Source organism: Myotis nattereri (genome assembly GCF_964212035.1).
Source record: "Myotis nattereri genome assembly, chromosome: 8".
In the NCBI taxonomy this organism is placed as follows: Eukaryota; Metazoa; Chordata; class Mammalia; order Chiroptera; family Vespertilionidae; genus Myotis; species Myotis nattereri.
In genome coordinates, this window is record NC_138083.1 from 12,837,027 (window position 1) to 12,857,347 (window position 20,321).

A 20,321-nucleotide genomic window follows, 5' to 3' on the forward strand; every position below is an offset into this window, starting at 1 on the left:
GACAGTTTCATTACTCTCTCATAAAATAATTCTCAAACAAACATCACGGGTACAATTTATGACTGCTGTGTTATTCACTAGGTAAATGCTTCTTAACCCTGTTGGCTCATCAGAATCGCCATGGGAGCTTTTTATAAAATCGAGAAACCAGAGCAGAACTCCGGACCCACTGAATCACCATCTCTGGTAGGGGGTGACACAAGGCAAGTCTGAAGACCACTGTCATAGACACTGAACGACAGACTCCCCTTTCCCTACAGAGGAAGGAGCTTTCCCCATCAAATACAGAAAGCTGAAGAAACAGACCTTCTGGGAGGGGTGAGGAAACAAAACCAGGACATAGAAGTTTATTGAGAAAAGGAGCTGTACTAACACAAATTGTCATGGAGAAGAAGGGACTTGAGGTGAAGAGAGATGAGCAATTTAAACTTTATAAACCTCTATACTATTTGAATTGTTATGTATTATTAAACGAGTAATAAAGTTACTTTGAAAGAGAGACCAAGACAAAAGAAATCTGAGCTATAAAGGGAGGTGATGACCATATCAGCAGAACAGGAGCTGCATTCATTTGTCAGGTGGCAGGAAGCACTGATTCTAAGCCCTCTCAGCTAGAGTTCCCCAGTTGCCTCTTTTTCCTTATCTCTTCAAGTTGTGTATACATTTTAAGGAGTTTTATACAAATTTTTTATCAAGTAACTAGCTCATTAATACTCTTAAAATGTTATAACAAAACCCAAAGCCCCTTTTGATGAAATCCCACTCTCATCTTAACTCTCTCTTTTCCTGCCCCAAGGTAACCAACCATCTTGACAGGTTTGAGGAATATTCTATCAGACCCTTCTCTATCGCCTTACATATTTATATTTAAACATATAGTCCTGGGGTGTGTGTGTGCGTGTGTGTGTGTGTGTGTGTGTGTATACAAAAGGCACAGCTATGTTTATTTATATAAAATTTATGGTGCTGCAATGTATCTTTCTACTATTTGCTATTTTGCTCAGTGTAAGTCTTGATCTATATGTAAAAATAGACCAGGGATTATTACATGCAAATCTGCCTCATTCCTTTTAGCAGTTCTACAGCATAGCATAAAAATGCCACAGGTTGAATAGATATTTCTGCAGAGGAGATATACAAATGGCCAACAAGTACATGAAAAGATGCTTAACAACATTAGTCATCAGGGAAATGCAAATCAAAACCATAATGAGATACCTCTTCATACCCACTAGGATGGTTATAATTTTCAAAAACACAGAAAACAAGTGTTGGCAAGGCTACAGAGAAACCGGAACCCTCATACATTGATGGTGGGAATGTAAAATGGTGCAATTGCTGTGGGAAACCAGTTTGGCAGTTCCTCAAAAAGTTAAACTGAGTTACCACAGGATTCAGGAATTCCACCAAGACAACTGAAAGTCTACTTTCCTACAGAAACTTGTATATGGATGTTCATTGACAGCATTATTCAAAATAGCCCAAAGGTGGATACAACCAAATGTCTATCAAGTGATTAATGGATTAAAAAATGTGGTATATCCATACAATGTAATATTATCTGGCAATAAAAAGGAATGAAGCACTAATTCATGTTGCAATGTGAATGAATCTTGAAAACATGCTAAGTGCAAGAAGCCAGACATAAAAGGTGTATTTTATGATGCATTTAAATGAAATATCCAGAATAGGCAAATCTACAGAGTCAGAAATGATTGCCTAGGATTGAGGAGTAGGGCTTTGGGGGCAATAGCTAAAGGGCATGAGGTTTCTTTTTGGGATGATGAAAATGTTCTAAAGTCAATTTTTAGAATGGTTGCACAATCCTATGCCTATACTAAAAAACACTGAATTGTACAGTTAAAATGGGTAACTTGTATGGTATGTGAATTATACCTCAATAAAATTGTTATAGAGGAAAGAGGGAAATGGGGAGTGACTGCAAATGGATAAAGAGTTTCTTTTTGAAACGATGAAACTGTTCTGGACTTACATAGTAGTGGTGGTTGCACAACCCTGTGAATTGTACACTTGGAAACTGTGAAGTTTATGGTATGCAAATTACATTTTAATTTTTTTAAAGTCACATTTTAAAAACTAGTTCCCCAATGATGGCTGTCTCCAACGGTTTGCTATTAACAGTGATGCTGCAATGAACGTATTTGTGCGTGCCTCTTGTGTAAGAGTGTTGCCCTAAGGCGGATCCAGAGACAATGAATGGCATGAGCTTTTTTATATCTGAAAATGTTGCCTAATTGTCCTCCAAAGTGCCAGTATGGCTTTCTACCAGAGCAATCCCCACATCCTCACCAACCCTGGAAAATCATCAGACTTTAAACATTTCTGCCAATATGCTGGGCAAGACACTGTACTTTAAGGTTTCAGTTTGCATTTTCAGTCAACCTGCCTTCAGTAATCATTCCTGAATACCAGGAAAGCTGAACCTCTTTTCATGGTTTCAGATTTCACTTTTAAAGCTGGTGTTTTTCTGCTCTACTAAAACCTCAACTTTCATTTTCCTTTGTAAATGTACACCAAACCTTAATACCATGATTAACACTTGAAATTACATATGAAACAGTAACATTTAAAAATCAAAAGTTATTCTATTGCCTAAGCTTGTTTTTATATTCTTACTAGAGGCCCGGCGCTACAGTCCCTAGGCTTGGCCTGCGATCAGGGCCATCTTCCCTGGCTGCCTGCAGCCGGCCCCGCCCCCCGCTGCCACCCACCCCCCAGTTCCCTGTTTGCCATCACCATCGGGTGACTGGAGCCTTCTGGCCAGGAGGAGGAACCGAGAGGTCAGCGGTTCCACCCGCTCGCTGGCCCCGCCCCCACCCCTGCCATGGGTTGCCTCTGTGTGTGGGTGACTGGTGGGGTGGGGGCCTTGGCCTGGTGCCACCCGTGTTCCCCACCACCCACCCCCCCAGTTCCCCATTTGCCATTGGGTGATCAGAGTCTGTTGGCCATGGAAAAGGACCGAGAGGTAGTCGGTGCGCCTCATAGTGACTGGTCGAGTGGTCGCTCTGCCATTAGGGTCAATTTGCATATTACCCTTTTATTATATAGGATAGAGGCCTGGTGCACAGGTGGGGGCCGGCCCGCCTGCCCTGATGGGGGCCCCGGATTGGGGGGGCGGGTCCCCACTGGGGGCGGGGCTAGCCGGGGCGAGGGGCCATGGGTGGTTTGCAGGCCAGCCACACCCCTGATCGGGGTGGGAGTCCCCTGCCGGGGGGTGGGGCTGGAGCGCTTTGCTGGCCAACCCCACTCCAATCGGGGTATGGGTCACTGCTGGGAGGCGGGGCCAGTTGAGGTGAGGGGCTGTGGGGGTTTGCAGGCCAGCCACACCCCTGATTGGTGTTGGGGTCCCTGCTGGGGACGGGGCCAGCCAGAGCAAGGGGCGGCAGTCGTTCTGGTCTCTGGTTGTTCTGGTTGTTTAGCTGTTTTGGTCACTGGGCTTTTATTGTATAGGATTTATAAAGGCACTGGAAATCTTTGTAAAATATGATATTATTATTACTACTAATACTATTATTATTATTGCTTGAGTAATCCTTTTGAGAAGTCCTAGGACTGAACTATGGCACAGCATTAAATTGGAAAACTATTCCTTTACCTTTTGAGATTGAGGTATACTGTTAGGAGAAATTATTTTTTACCACACAACTGTCCACCAGGTGGAAATAATACCCTAGAAACAATTTTGTATATTCCTATCAGTAAAAAGAATTTGAGCATGCACTTTCAAGTTACAAATGCGTATTATTATAAAACAGTGCTACTATATTAATATATTTTAAAATATACACAAAAATAGAAATTGTAAAAAAGTGAGATTAAAGTTAAATAGAAACATAAATCTTACTATTTTCTTTTGCCCCCCAATGGATTTTCATGCACACACTTCATTATGGACACTAATGGATTAAGTAAAAACACTGGGAGCAATTAATAATGACTTGTTGAGCCTATTCTCCCAGGGTTTGTCATTTCAACTTATTTCTAATCCTCAAGAGAATGTTGCAGGTAGGAAGGCTCAAAGAGTTTAAGAAGTTTGTCTGACAGCTCAGGACCAGACTAACTACTGGCTCCTGGGTACATTCTACCACCTCATGATACTGGTCTACCATGACCACTGTAAAATACCAGTGTTCTTGATAATTAACATTACAGGAAAAATGCTTAAAATGCATTAATTGTAATAATAAGGTTACAAAACAGTACGTTGAACATGATCCTAATTCCCTTAAAGAATATATATGCACACACATATTTATTTGCACTGTGTTAAAAATAAACACACAGACACACAGTGCAGATAATTTTGAAAACCCAGTCCTTGATTCTACTACTTATACTAAAGTAGATGCTACTCCAAAGATACTCTAAAAGACAGAAGACCTGCCAGTAGGATGGGAATCAGTATCTCAGGGTTGTCTATCTGTTTTCTGGGGGAAAGACTGTTTAAACGTTTTGTTTTTAAAGTAGCTTACTTCTTCAAAGGAATGGTATCCCTTACTAATGTGAAGAGAACATTGATATGGTGAAAGAGGAAATTTATAGAAATCAGCACCAACATAGCCAGTTTCAGAATGCAATTCTTTAACAGCTTTTTACTTTTAAAATGTAGACTACCTCACCTGGCCGGCGTGGCTCAGTAGTTGTGCGTCGACCTATGAACCAGGAGCTCATGGTTTGATTCCTGGTCAGGGCACATGCCCAGCTTGCGGGCTCGATCCCCTGTGTGGGGCGTGAAGGAGCCAATCAATGATTCTCTCTCACCGCTGATGTTTCTATCTCCCCTTCTCCTTCCCTCTCGGAAATAACAATTTAAAAAAAGTAGACTACCTCACTATTCTGGCATATCTGGAAGATTTAAATACAAAATACAACTTAAAGATGATAAAATGCTGTGACAAGAGAAGATGACCATAAAACTAGGGAAGTCAAAGCAAAGCTCTAGACAAAAGCAGGAAGCTATTACACATGAGCACACATTTAGCTAATGGCAGCAAAACAGCAACACGAACTTCCAAGAATAAATTATCACCTCCGATCTGTGTTTCCAGAAACATGGAGGCGAAAAGTCTGTGCTAGCACTCTTCCGTAGAATGTGACAGCCTGGAGAATCCTCTGTCGAATGCAATCATTTGTCAATCTGACAACCAGTTTTGGCCTCTAAGATAGCTACTCTAACACCAACACATGAATGTCTGTTTCTTCTCTAATAAATCAAACACTTAAGACTCAGGGAGAGTTACCTGTGGGACATCTTAAGTTGCATCAACATTAGATTCTGAGTCTAAAAAGTAATGAAAGCTATTACAGTTAGGAGCCTCCCTTTAAGTTTCATTTAAAAACATTTTTAATAACTTAAGTACAAATGGAATATAATTACTGTATTTGCTTTTTTCCAGAATTACTTTTAGTCAATAATTCAGGGACTGAATGATTTTTTCCTCATCTTCCACTCAAAACCCTCATCAACAAAAAGAGCACTTCTCTTAAAAAAAAAAAAAATCCTTTAGTCAAAACAAGAAGGAATTGTCTAGTCAGTGTTGCTCAGTGGTTGAGTGTCAACCTATGAACCAGGAGGTAAAGGCTCAATTCCCAGTTGGGGCATATGCCCGGGTTGATCCCCAGTGTGGGGCGTGCAAGAGGCAGCCAATCAATGATTCTCTCATTGATGTTTCTATCTCCCCCTCCCATCCTCTCTCTGAAATCCATAAAAATATATTTTAAAAAAATAAGAAGGAATTCCTATAATTAAAAACACAGATATAGTTAAGAAGGTTATGACACGCCAGCACCGGTTTGGCTCAGTGGATAGAGCGTCGGCCTGCGGACTGAGGGGTCCCAGGTTCGATTCCGGTCAAGGGCATGTACCTTGGTTGCGGGCACATCCCCAGTGGGGGGCGTGCAGGAGGCAGCTGATCGATGTTTCTCTCTCTCATCGATGTTTCTAACTCTCTATCCCTGTCCCTTCCTCTCTGTAAAAAATCAATAAAATAGCCAAGACCGGTTTGGCTTAGTGGATAGAGCGTCGGCCTGCGGACTGAGGGGTGCCGGGTTCGATTCCGGTCAAGGGCATGTACCTGGGTTGCGGGCACATTCCCAGTGGGAGATGTGCAGGAGGCAGCTGATCGATGTTTCTCTCTCATCGATGTTTCTAACTTTCTATCTCTCTCCCTTCCTCTCTGTGAGAAATCAATAAAATATATTTTAAAAAAAAATCAATAAAATATATTTAAAAAAAAAAAAAAGAAGGTTATGACAGGAGGCACTTTTGTGTATTCTATTCACTAAATGATCCAATCAAATCCAGTTGTAAGTTAAAACCAGGTTTTCTATCTATCAGCTGTATTCAGGCTAAACCTTGGCATTGGAAAGTCAAATTTCCAGGACTTATATAACCCCATTCTGGCCTTTTCGTGCTCTAAAATAAAGTATGATTGCGAAAAAAAATCTACACCTGTTTTTTGCTACATATGACAGAGGATAGTGGATAATACAATTATTTATTTTTCTTTCCTTAAAATTTTAGTCCTAAATCTATAAACAGTGAATCAGCACTATATGGCCAATGAAAATAAATATATGAGCTTAAGTAATACATGGAAAGAATAGTAAAAAGAACACCAAAAATGATATAAACTTAAACCAAATAAAGCCATCTAATTGATATATATGTCTATAAATGGTTTGGAAGAGAATGAAGCATGATAAAAACAGGTAAAATTGCCAATGAAAAGGATTTTTGTATAACTGTTTAACCATGCCAAAAATTTATTTTTTAAAAAAGAGGCCCAAATTACAGAATTTCATGAAGTATATAAAGTATCTGAAAGCTTTGGACAAGGGCCAGTAAGGAAGTATCTTTAGAACATCATGTGATATTTTTTATAAAGAATTTAAAAAGTATCAAGATTCATTTAAAAATACAATAAAATATAAGGGAGAAATGTGTCTTTACAGTATAGTTAAGTCCTTTTCTATAACAACATTTTCTTAGGAACACTGAAGGCTTAGCCATCACACAAAAGGCCAATACTGTCTCTAAGTGACTGTGGACTTCTGTACTTCTGGCTGGAAGAGGTAGGCCGGGAAATTTATCCTGAAAGAATGAAGACCCCATTTTCTCTGGCAGCTTCATCTCGGGTGTTTGTTTGTTTTTGGCACAAAAGTTGGAAATTCTTGACATGGTGAGTATCTCAATATTCTGTTACATTTTGCTCCAGTACTACAAAAGTTCTCCTTCAATTTACACAGCTTTATGAAATGCAGAACTATTTTGATAGTTTTGTCAGCTTTTCTAAATTCTAACCAAATGTCCCTTAATAGAATAAAAACTACTTTCTGAACCCAGCACTCTCCCTGGTAGTTCTCTTAGTGTTCCAATCACCTAAGCTAGCAAATAATTATTGAAAATAATTATTTTCCATTATCCCTCCCAAGACCTGCCTGTACAGTCTACAGTTATTTCTGCAATATCAGTAAACATATGAATCTTGTGGATGGAGAGCCTTGGTTGATCCCCAACACCATTTTCCCCCCAATCCCCTGCCATGCCCAGTTCTGGGGTGGCCATGTGGTCAGAAGTCATTTACAACTTCTGGTGGAACCAGGGAGAAGAGGAGGCCACCTTGCCCACTCTGCTTGCTACTATAAATACGACTGTTTATTTGTTTGTTTAATGATTTTAGAGAGAGGAAGGGAGAGGGAGAGAAACATCAATGATGATAATCATTCATTGGCTGCATCCTGCACTCCCCACACTGGATATCGAGTCCACAACCCGAGCATGTGCCCTGATCGGGAATCGAACTGTGACCTCCTAGTTCAGGGTCGATGCTCAACCACTGAGCCACACTGGACAGGCTCTGTTTGGTACTGTAAAGACAGTAAGCCTGAAGCTATGAAGACTTACCACATGGAGAGAGCCTGCCCAAGAGGGAAGCCAAAACAAAGGGAAGCACTGTTGAAAAATGGAGAAAAACTGAGTCCAGGAGACTTGACCCAGCTAAATAAGAAGCTAGCACCACCTGTGTGTGTGGTTTTTTGTTTTTCTTTTTTGTTGTTGTTGTTCTATGAACCAATGGGTGTTTAACTCAACCCCACCAATTTATTTCCGTTGAGCCAGTCTGAATTATTTTGTCCTTTGAATAGAAAGTCCTTTCCCATATCAATTAAGATGTTTTTAGCTGCAAGTAAAAATGGTTTAAATAGATGTTTGTCATCCTACATAATAAAACCCTAATATGCAAATTGACTGAACAGCGGAATGACTGGGGGAACTACTGGTCACTATGATGTGCACTGACCACCAGGGGGCAGATGCTCAACGTAGGAGCTGCCCCCTGGTGGTCAGTGTGCACCCACAGGGGGAGTGCTGCTCAGCCAGAAGCCGGGTTCAAGGCTGGTGAGCGCAGCGGTGGTAGTGGGAGCCTCTCCCACCTCCGCTGCGGGTGGGCAGTAAGGAGCTAGGGGTCCCAGACTGCAAGAGCCCCGGACTGCGAGAGGGACGTCTGACTGCCGGCTTAGGCCCAATCCCAGGATGACATCCCCTGAGGAGCCCCGGACTGCGAGAGGGTGTAGGCCAGGCTAAGGGACCCTCACCCCCTAGTGCACAAATTTTGTGCACCGGGCCTCTACTCTCATGTAAAAGGCAGCTCTGAGATAGGCAGCTATCAATTCAACAAACAAAAATGCAGTCAATGCCCTAGCCAGTTTGGCTCAAGTGGATACAGCGTCAGCCTGTGGACTGAAGGGTCCCAGGTTTGATTCCGGCCAAGGGCACAAACCTGGGTTGTGGGCTTAATCCCCAGTGTGGGGCGTGCAGGAGTCAGCCAATCAATGATTCTCTCTCATCATTGATGTTTCTATCTCTTTCTCCCTTTCCCTTCCTCTCTGAAATCAATAAAAATATATTAAAAAATAAAAAGAATCTAGGCTTCTCATCTGTCCCCCTGGCAATCCTTAGCATCACATCCTCATACAATAGCATCAAAGAAAGGGAAAATTACTCTTTTTATCAGAGAGAAGACGATTTTTCCTAGAGCCACCACTGAGCACCCATTCCCTTGGTCTCACTGGCCAGAACTAGATTTTACACTGCCTTGCTACCTCTATCCTTCTTTGGCAAAGGAGAGTAAAATTATTATGACAGCAAAGACCAATCTTGATTTGGAGGGGCCCATCTTCTGTGAGCACACTGTGGCAAGACACTTGATCAAAATAAGGGCTCTATTTTCAAGGAAGAAGGGAGGAAATGGCTCTTGGGTGGGCAACCAATAATGTATGCTGTAAGTCCTAATACAAGCACATGCAAGAGACAGTGAAAAATTTGACATTCCAAACCAAATGATAATACCATCATTTTAATTTCCATGTGCACACACCTAAATATGCACCAACTATATTTATTATTTTTAAGAAACTATGAAAACGGACTACAAAACTGTAAATTCCTTGTAATGGCTTTTTAAAGTCTTTACTGACATGCCCCAGAATAATAGGTATTAGCTATGCAGGTTATTTTCAACATGCCTAAAATAGAAAAAGGAATGTTAATGAATGATCCTCCCATTCTTAGAGCTCTAAGGCTATCTTGTTAACTAAGGCTATTAGAATCTGCCATGGGGTACAGCTGAAGAGCCCACTAAATAGAGAACAGGAACTCTTTTGAGCGAAACTGTTTTTCAACTCTACTAAAGATCAATGCTATACAGTGGTGCCTCTTCCTTAAAATATGGCATCACTGGGGGTCATGAAGCTTAGATGAGACGGCAATGCGAACACTCCTAGGCCAGAACTGGCACACAGTAGTACTGTGAAGTCCAGGGAAAATAGAGGAGGGCTGAACACGGGCAGCAGGAGCACAGGTGGTGACAGGGAAGGAGAATGAACAGAGTCTGAGAGTTCATTTCCAAAGTTAACCTAAACCACAACTATATTGTGAAATAATTACTAAATACACTAAACAAAATGTACAAGGCAAAGAAAATTAAAGCATCAGCAGTGATAAGAAAAAACTAAATATCATCAGTAGGCCTGTAAGTAACTACAATATTATAATCTGGTAAGAGCTTTAGCTGAACTTAGTAAAATCTTATTTACTATGTCTTTTTTTTTTTTTTTAAGGTTTGGATGATTTTTTACAGAGAGGAAGGGAGAGGGATAGAGAGTTAGAAACATCGATCAGCTGCCTCCTGCACACCCCCTACTGGGGATGTGCCCCCAACCAAGGTACATGCCCTTGACCTGAATCGAACCTGGGACCTTTCAGTCCGCAGGCCAATGCTCTATCCACTAAGCCAAACCGGTTACGGCTTATTTACTATGTCTTAAGCATCCCCACCAACATTTTCCTCTTGATCTTAGTACTCACTGAAAATAAGGTCTCTGCTTCTTCCTCCACTAACCACTTCAATGAACATACAAATGAGGTCACACCTGTTATTCCCTTTAAATAGAGGCTAATTATCTTACGAGTTAAATGCCACAGGAAACAAAAGAGAGAAATTCGAGGTAGAATGGAATGCTCTCTGAAGACTTTAGATCTGACTCTGACATTAAAGTGAGCCATTTCTTTTTCCTAAACTGTAAAGTGAGAGCCCTATTGGCTGTAAAATTCAGTGACACTATGAAGTAAAGTGCCAATTACTTGTCTTAGTTCAGCAGAATGTCAGCATACTTAGTAGCAGATGTATTCTAGAAGTAGAAAAGGCCTTGGAGCTGTACTGAGGGGTTTCTATGTCACCTTCATGAGGTCATCACCCCTCTCTGAGCCACAGTGTCCTCACCTGTAAAACGGGATCATAACACCCTCATGGTAGGTGGTAGTGAGGATTAAATGAGATCAGGAATGTACATCTTTTGTGGTTCCTGGCAGTAGGAGGCACTAAAAAAATCATAATTATTGCTACTGCTTTTATTAGACTCACCAATAAGCACTTACCTAAAGAAACAACAGCAACACTCTCTGGCAAGAAGTGTAATCTGTATCGAATCAGTAAATGCACCAATATGATGCAAATAGCTGTAGGAAAAATAAGACATTGTTAAAACAGCACATTTTAAAATGATAAATACCAAGTGCAAGGCAATAATTACTTCTGGAGGGCTGCCAGGGAAATGGACAACTGTCAGTGACACTGTAAACTTCAGTGGCATTTGCAATCTATTTCTTTAACTGGAAACTCACAGTGTTATAACTGTAGACTCACAGTGTTTAAAACATTTTCTCTATACTTCTTTACATCTAAGAGCATCAGACACCTAATATTTTTCTAAGCAATTAAAATTATTCAAACTTCCCAGATTCTAAGAAATGGTCTTCAACTTTATTGAAGTAGTCATCAACTGGAAAACTCCAAGTAGTGAAGACCAAGTCAATGAAATCGATCACTTTCATGTAACTATAATATGCTGACATGAAGTATTTTACCACCTGGTGATTGGTTCTCTCTTAACACAGAGGAAAGTGAGGGTGTTTTATAAACAGAACAAAGTAAATGCTTTGGTTTGGTGATAAGATCGTCAGAAACCTAAAGATGGGGTACTTGCTCTCCAGCTGGTTGAGGGCTCCCCATTTGCCAGGCACTGTTCTGACCCCCAACACCCCTCTTAACTATTATTGCCATTCTCTCCTTTGATTCTAGATGAGAAAACTGGGCCTCAGAGGTCACTTCACTGGGAGGTGCTGCAGGGTGGAGCCAGATTCCAAACTTGTGCCCTTAACCTCGGGCACCCCCACCTCCCTCCTGGCTGCCCTCATGCCTCAGTCACGAAAATACAATTAATGTCTGACTTTCCTCACAGACGTGTTGTCATAAAAGAAAAGAATATAAAACTATTTAAAAGGAATAAGTATTTCTGGATTCTCCCCCCCGCCCCCAAGTATACTTTTACATAATTCCTAAATGTAATTTCATGGTCCAAGTGTTAATGTGCATGTCTCTTTTTGTTAGGCATCTAGGTGGTATACTACCTCCTCAATCAAAGTATCATCTTAATAATACTAAAAATAATTTATTATTATTTTTTTGTAAAAAGGAGTCTTTGAACAATCTGCATGGCTGTTAACTGGCCACCCTCAGAGCCACAGTGACAGATTAGATATCTTTAGTTCCGCCAAAAAGCACCAGGTGGCCAGAGAAAGGAGATAGTTGTAAATATACAAATTTTGTCCTTTCATTCTGTGCTCTAAACCAGCGGTCGCCAACTGGTGGTCTGAAAGGTTGGCGACCGCTGCTCTACACTATCAATCTGTGGTGTCATAAATATTTAACCTATTTAGAAAAATCCTACATTAAATACTAAGAGCAAGAAAAAAGTTCCAGTGCATAATCATAACATGTGACCAAAGCATGCCTATTGTCTAAAAAGACAGGCGCATAAGTAGATAGATAATAAATTAGGGAGCTAAATCAGTTTCTGATCCTTTTTTGCACCAAGCTGGATGAAAAAATTAATTTAAAACATGTATTCTCCTAAATCAAACCATCTGCATCTTTCAGAACAAAGATGGAAACTATTAACAGAAAGGGCTAAATATAGGGCTCAAGGAAGGTCATCAGCCATTAAAGAGAATGAGGTCTGAAAAAACTACCCACAGGATGGAAGAAAATATTTATAAATTAGATATCTGATAAGGATCTAGTATCCAGAATATATAAAGAGCTCTTACAACAAAATGAAAACAACACAATTTAAAAATGAACAAAGGACCCGAATAGACATTTCTCCCAAGATATATGAACGACCAATAAACACATGAAAAGATGCTTAACATCATTAGTCATTAGCAAAATGCGAATCAAAGCCACAGTGAGATACTTCACACCCACTCGGATGGCTATAATTAAAAAAACAAACAAACTGGAAAATAACAAGTGTTAGTTAGGATGTAAGGAAAACGGAACCCTTGGGTCTGGCTAGTAGGAATGTAAAACGGTGCAGCCAGCTAGCCTCTGTGGAAAAGTCTGGCAGTTCCTGAGGAAGTTACATAGAGAATAACCATTTAACCTAGCAATTCCACTCCTAAGTATATATCCAAGAGAAACAAAAACTTATGTCCATACAAAAACATGTACACAAATGTTCATAGCAGAACTATTTACAACAGTCAACAGGAGGAAACAACACGAATGTCCATCAACTGAGGAATGGATAAACATAATGTGGTATATCCTTACAATGGACTACTACTCAGCCATACAAAGGACTACAATTCTAACACTTGCTATAACATGGGTGGACCTTGAAGACATGATGCTAAATGAAAGAAGACAAACATAAAAGATCATATATCATATGATTCTATTTGTATAAAATATTTTGAGTATGCAAATTCTTAGAGACTGAAAGCAGAATTTTATGTTTACCAGAGACTGGGGAGAGGGGTAAATGGGGAGTGAATGCTTTTAATGGGTATCGGGTTTCCTTTTGGGATGATAAAAAAGAACTAAATGGTGGTAATGTAGTAAATGCCACTGAATTGTACATTTTAAAGTGGTAAATTTTATGTTATGTTTATTTTTAGCATATATATATCCTCTAAAAAGAAAAAAGAGGATGAGGTATATAAAAAACACTAACTTGGAAAGACTTCCAAGACATTCTGTGAGATGAAAAAGCAAGCTATAGGACCCCATTTATATTAAAATAAACAAACTCCAAGCTATATGTGCCTGTATGTGAATATGTGCTTATGAATGTACAAAAGTATATACACAATATAAGTACATGTTTCCAAATTCACCTGGGGGGCTAAAAAAGCAAAAAGGAACAAAAACTTCTATGTGGCACGGAGAATACGCATACCACAAGTTAAAATGCTTCCAACTTTTCATGCTTGAAGCAATAATTATGTAAGCTATATTAAAACACAGACGTGCCAATTTTAATAACGCTAATAAATTTAATGGCTCATAAAATGGATGTGTCAAATGATGCTAATTGCTAACTCTAGTGCAAGTCAAGAACAGTGACTCACCATTGTTTCTGCAGAGTCAAACTTCAGCAATGGTTAAGTATATATATAAGTCAACTGATTCCAAGCTTCTAAAAGTCGAAGAGTTTTAGCATCCCTTCTCAACAAAGAGGAAAACAATGTAATCCTTTCCCACCCTTTTGGGACACAAATGTTATAATTTCATTTGAATGACTAACATAGTAAACAAAGTGGCAAATGTGTTCCAGATTAGTAGTTCCTGAAGAATGAACTATGGACTGATGATTTCCCTCAACTCACCAGAGTTCATGTAGTGAGTTAGCAAACTACCTATTAACAGTATTTTTTTTTTTTGTAGTTTATCAGACATATCTAATCAGGAATATACAATAATTATGTTATCTTGATAATATACAAGAGCAGAGGAAAAATGTCTTCAAAATTACTTAAAAAGCATTCCTTTCTGCTAAAGAAATGTTGACCTGTGCATAAAAAGTGGAGATTCCAACTCATAAACTGCCAAGAATCTGATTAGGTGAAAATGGAACCTGCGTGACATTAGTGGGACTCTAGAGTCTAGGTTTATGAACTGTTTGAGGAGAAGACAATCCAAGATAAATATACAGCACTCTAAATACAGTTCAGTCCTTTCTGGCCCCAAACATGCATTAACACTGGGCGGAATTTTGCCTGGATGAAAAAACACATTAAAAACCTATTTTGTAGTCTTTGGCACAAAATAATCTTAAATGCTACACATCTTAAAAATTACTTTGAAAATCTTACTTATGCTTTTCACCCTCCTGTGAAAAAAGTGATTACAAAACAAAAGCTTTTTTTTTCTCAAGCAATCCTTTTATATTCTCTAATATATCAAGCTGACAACAATGTAAATAGATTAATAAAACTTCAGGATTTAAAGAACTAAAGATTTCTTGATCAAGAAAAGAACTGCCTTTCTTCTTTGTATTAAGCTACTATATTAAAAGAAAAAGAAAACAAGATTGTTGAAGTAATCCCCTAATTACATTTAATTACATTTGCAGGGTAAAAAATTACCTAGGATAGTAAATCTATATGAGACATTGTACACTTGAGCATTGTTGGTGGGAATGTAAAATGGTGCAGCCTCTGTGGAAAAGTTTGGCAGTTCCTGAGAAAGTTACACAGAGTAACCATTCACACAGCAATTCCACTCCTAGGTTTATACTGTTTATCTAAGAGAAAGAAAAATATATGTACACAAAAATGGGTACACAGCCCTAGCCGGTTTGGTTCAGTGGATACAGCAACAGCCTGTGGGCCGAAGGGTCCCGGGTTTGATTTCGGTCAAGGGCACATGCCCAGGTTCCAGGCTCGATCCCCAGTGGGGGGTGTGCAGGAGGCAGCCAATCAATGAGTCTCTCTCATCACTGATGTTTCTCTTTCTCTTTCCCCTTCCCTTCCTCCCTGAAGTCAATAAAAATATATTTAACAAAACAAAACAAAAAAACATGTGTACACAAATGTTCATAGCAGAACTATTTACAATAGTCAACAGGTGGAAACAACACAAATGCCCATCAACTGATGAATGGATAAACATAATGTGATGTCCTTACAATGAAATATTATTCAGCCATACAAAGGAATACAATTCTAACACAAGCTACAACTTGGGTGAACCTTGAAGACATGATGCTAAGTGAAAGAAGCCAGATATAATAGTTCTTTCTGTGTTTTGTTTTGTTTTTAATTAATGAGAGACAAGGATAAGCCCTAGGACTTTAAATAAAATTACTGTATTATTGCACCAAAAGGCTGATGGTTCAATTCTTGTTTCTCTATCATCAATGCTTCTCTTTCACTCCCTCTCTCTTTAAAATCAATAAAACATACACACACACACACACACACACACACACACACACACACGTATTTCCTATATAATAAAAACCTAATATGTAAATGGACTGAATGGTGGAACTACCTGTGGAACGACCAGTCACTATGATGCGCACTGACCACCAGGGGGCAGATGCTCAATGCAGGAGCTGCTCCCAGCCAACAGGTCCCAGGCCAACCAAGGCGGGTGCCAGTGGAGACCCACCCCCAGCTCCCCCCACCCCCCCCCCCACACACACATTGCCCTGCAGAGGGAGGCGGCCAACGAGTAGGCAGCACCAGGCTGGACAAGGCAGGTGCCAACAGGGGCCCCTGATCTCCCTGCTGGTTGCCCCACAGATCAGCCCTGATCACCAGCCAGGCCTAGGGACCCTACCCATGCATGAATTTTGTACACCAGGCCTCTAGTGTATATATATAATTTTAAATCCTCACCTGAGGATATTTTTTTCCATTGCTTTTCAGGGAGAGTAGCAGGGAGGGATGGAGGAAGGTGGTGGGGGAGAGGGAGAGAGAGAAACCGATGTGAGAGAGATGCACTGACTGGTTGCCTTCCATATGCGCCTCGACTGGGGAGAGGAACGAACCTGCAACTGAGGTACACGCCCGTGCCTGGGAATCAAACCTGAGACCCTCCTGTGGGCAGCTGACATTCTAACCACTGAGAACACTGGCCAGAAACATAGTTTTTTAAAAAAACGAACTGAAGAGTCCTTGATTGTTCAATTCCAGTCAAGAGCACATACCTTGGTTGTAGGCTTGATCCCCGGGGGATCCACGTGGATCCCCTTGATCCACGGGGGCAGCCAACTGATGTCTCTCTCACACATTATTAATGTTTCTATCTCTCTCCCTTCCTTCCATTCTCTCTAAAAAAAATCAATGGAAAAAATATCCTCGGGTGAGAATTAACAACAAGAAAAAATTACTGTATTATTAAAATTGACTTTAAAAGTCTGATTAAAGTGTGAAAGAAGTGATACTTTCCCTCAAAAAAACACTTAATGGACAGCAGAGAAATACTCTGTACCTTTAAATCCAGTTGCACCTTTCACTTTTCTAAAAAGATCTAATTGGAAATATGACTAACAATCATTAAAGAGTGGAAAATGTAAACATGCCAGCTTCACTTTTCAAATGAGAGTTTGGACTTGGGTCAAGTTCTAAACTATTTCTTCTGTAGTCAGCTAATCCAAAGTGGTTGTGCAGTTTCAACTGGCTATTTTTATGTTTGTTTAACACAGTTGCCTATTCTCTACAGTCTGGAAGGCACTGAAGTTAATGCCTTTTATCTAAACTTGAATGATGTCTTGTAATCTGGCTGTTAGTCTCTAGTTCCCAGATCTTAGGTGTGTCAATCGCTTAACCTCTCTGGGCCTAAATTTCCTCACCCGTTAAAGGAGGAGGTTGAACAAAATGAGATTTTAAGTTTGACACAGTGACTCTGTTGAAAGAAAAATATTACATAAGTAAATAACAGCACCGGTGTTATACAGATATGGCGAAAGTCATGACCATGGTTAATGAAATGACTGAGGTTAAGGATAACAGTGTGCTAGGACAAGGGCACCTGATCTTTTCCTCAGCAGCAAAACCTTTACATAAAATTTTACACAGAAGCTTAATAGGGATGAGACAAAATGCTGCTCTGGTCAAAGTTAGATGCCCTTCCATTTGACTACCTCTACTTCCTGCTACCATACACACACAGACTTTCATGAGCAGAGTTTGAAATCCACTCAACTAGACGTTCAAGGTTGTTTTCTAGGTCAAACATCTTTAATTCTCTCTTCCAAAGGACATCTAAGATATTTCAAAAAGGGCTCTTCAGAATTGTTAAGCTCTAAGTTTTTATGAAGAAAAAGAAGTACCCTGCTATAATGTTATGCACTATCACAGTCCCTCAGTCTGAAGTGAAATCCAAATGGAGGATTTGACAAAGTAAGCAGTGGTTTAAAGGGGGTTAACCACACAACACGCACAGACACGCAAGAGGTAGATGATGGCGACTGCATTCACCTAGGACTAGGAGGCTGAAGAAGATAGTCATGCCACTGGACTGCTCCTCCTGCTGAGCCTGCTCCCCTGTCTGCACAGGGAGGATGGGCTTGGCAGGGGTCGGGAGCACCAGCTTCGTAGTGACAACCAGGCTGGTGTGGAGGGTGACATTGAAACCTTCGTGAGTTGTGTTGGGGAACCTATGGAAGGACACAAAAAGCAGAATTAGGTCAAGGAAAAAGGGCTCCAAAGTATCCACACACAAAGCCAGAGAAAACTTGGCACAGAGCTTTATAGGAGTCTTAAGTCTTGCAACCAACAGGCAGGCCTTAAGAGAGAAACTGATTACAAAACTTCCTGCCTGCTGCCACAGGGCGGTAGCAGTGCCCTCGGGTGCTGCTGAACGCAGCCATTTAGAGGACAGGAACTAGGGGCGTTCGGGGCCTGCGTAGAAACCACATGCCACCTGCTCTTTGGCCATAACGGGGGATGCAATCAGAGGCAAACTGGAATCTCATCACTTCCAAGGTCCAACATCATTTACTTGGCGCCTTTATTTCTCGTTTACATTCTTTTCCCTGGATTATATCCACAAGGTGAAGAAGCCACCTGAATTTGCGCAATTGGTGATCTGGTTGGAATGCCCTAGCCTACTTTGTAAGATCCTTCTCAGATTTCAAAAGGCTCAGTGTAACCTCCTCTGTAACACCCCGCTCCACACCACCGCTCCTGTTCCCCACAGCTCTCTCGGCACGTGTTGGGATTGTTCACTAGTGCACTATGGATACAATAGTCATTGCGATTGTGATTATAGCAGCTAATGTGCACTGAGGCTTGCTTCATTCCAGGGGCTAGGTAACCTATAACTTGTCTGCGGTGGATACTCTTACTTTCCCTTTTATACCCGAGAACAACAGAGTCGGACAGGCTGCCTAATTTGGCCAATGCCTCAGTTAGTCAGCGGCAGAACTGAGCTTTGAGACCAAACATGAAGTCACTGGTCCATGCCACCTCTTTCGCGTTGTGCTGCTGAGGCACAGTTTAGTGTCTGGGACAGAGCGGATGCTTTAACAAATAAGGCGACTAAATGAAATGACCATCAGCCAAGAGACAGATCGGGAAAAGTTGACGGGTGAGGGAGCCAAATTTCAAATCCACGGGGTTCCCTGTGAATTTTTACACACGCATTCCACACACACAGATAGGGCATCCACAACATGCAATACACTGTGCCCAGCAGGCACGGAGATGGGCTGAGCGTGGTCCCTGCCCAGAGGACAGGAACCCCGGCCGCCCCCATTTCATCTTGCAGGGCCAGCCCCCTTGCTCTCTGCACCCCAGGCACCCTGCCTGCCTTTCTGTCCCTCAAAGGCACTGCAGCCTGGCTTGCACTCGCTGTACCCTCTCCTATCCCTCCTCCTGGCACGGGCACGGGCACTCCTTCCTGAGTAGACGCCCCCACCCTAACACTACTCCACTCCCTTCGGAGCACTGAAATCGTCTTGACTATTTGTGGTCTTTTGCTACAAGGAAGTTCCCAGAGGGAGGCTCCTGGCTTGCCTCCTTCACTACTATGTGCCCAGGGCCTGGAATATATAGATGGCCGGCAGTTAATGAATGAATGAGACTCAATGGAGACAGATGCAGAAAAAGATCTCTACGGTGGAGGAGGCGCCTGGCTAACTGGGGGGTGGGGGTGGGGGACTTCCTGGAGGAGGCGGAGCGCTCCGTAATCTTCACAAGACCGGAAAGCCGGGAAAGGGACGTTTGGGTGGCGGGTGCCGCCAGACGGCTATCCAGGCCTGCACTGGGCGGCCGATCCCCAGCCTGAGGTTCCGACCTCCAGGAGGCCGTGTTGGGCCCCGGCCCGTCCCTCCCGCCCTCCTCGTAGGGGCCGGCAAGATCGGTCCTGGCCAACCAGCACAAGGAGCTCCTCCTCCTAGGGACGGGGGGCGGCCTGAGGCGCTAGCTGTCACCCGCCGGGGCCCAGCCCTGTCGCCTCCGCCGCCCCGGAAAAGCCCACTCACTCCTCTTCCGCCATCTTCTGCCCCATCCTGCGGAGCCTCCAAGACCACCGAGTTCGGAGCCGCGGGGCTAGCAGGGCCCGCCTTCGCTTCCGGCTTCCGCTGAAGGCGCGGGCGGGCGAAGGGCCGGGGGCGGGGCCTCGGCAGCGCGAGGGCGGCCCTTCTGTCCCTCTGTCTCTATAGCCCGGGGGTGGGAGGTGGCCTGTGGGAGGACAGTCCCCGGGGCTTCCAGGACTTCGTGACCTTCTGGCCCCACGTGGTTTCTGTTCCCCGCCGCGGGGCGGGGCATTTTGCGGGCAGCTCCTGTGAGGTCCGTGTGAGTTGCCCGGGCCTCGCTGAAGGTGGGGAAGGAGGGACCCCAGGGGCACACTCCCCCAGTCTGAGCCTCCGTTTTCCTCAGCTGCCGAGAGGACACGCCGCCTGGGCTTGGCGGGACGGTGCAGCATTCTACCTGTAAACAT

The 20,321-nt window shown here is 42.2% G+C and overlaps 1 protein-coding gene across 1 annotated transcript in view; it reads right to left on the reverse strand.

The window, feature by feature from the left end:
• Positions 1-20,048, reverse strand: part of SLC9A8 (solute carrier family 9 member A8) — a 64,249-nt gene extending 44,201 nt beyond the window's left edge. Inside the window, exons 1-3 of the mRNA XM_081097130.1 lie at positions 19,864-20,048; positions 17,858-18,036; positions 10,958-11,038 (exon numbers count right to left, since the gene is read on the reverse strand). Coding sequence (XP_080953256.1) covers positions 10,958-11,038; positions 17,858-18,036; positions 19,864-19,889 — 286 coding nt within the window. The 5' untranslated portion in view covers positions 19,890-20,048. The remainder of the gene's footprint in view (positions 1-10,957; positions 11,039-17,857; positions 18,037-19,863) is intronic.
• Between the last annotated feature and the right edge of the window lie 273 nt (positions 20,049-20,321).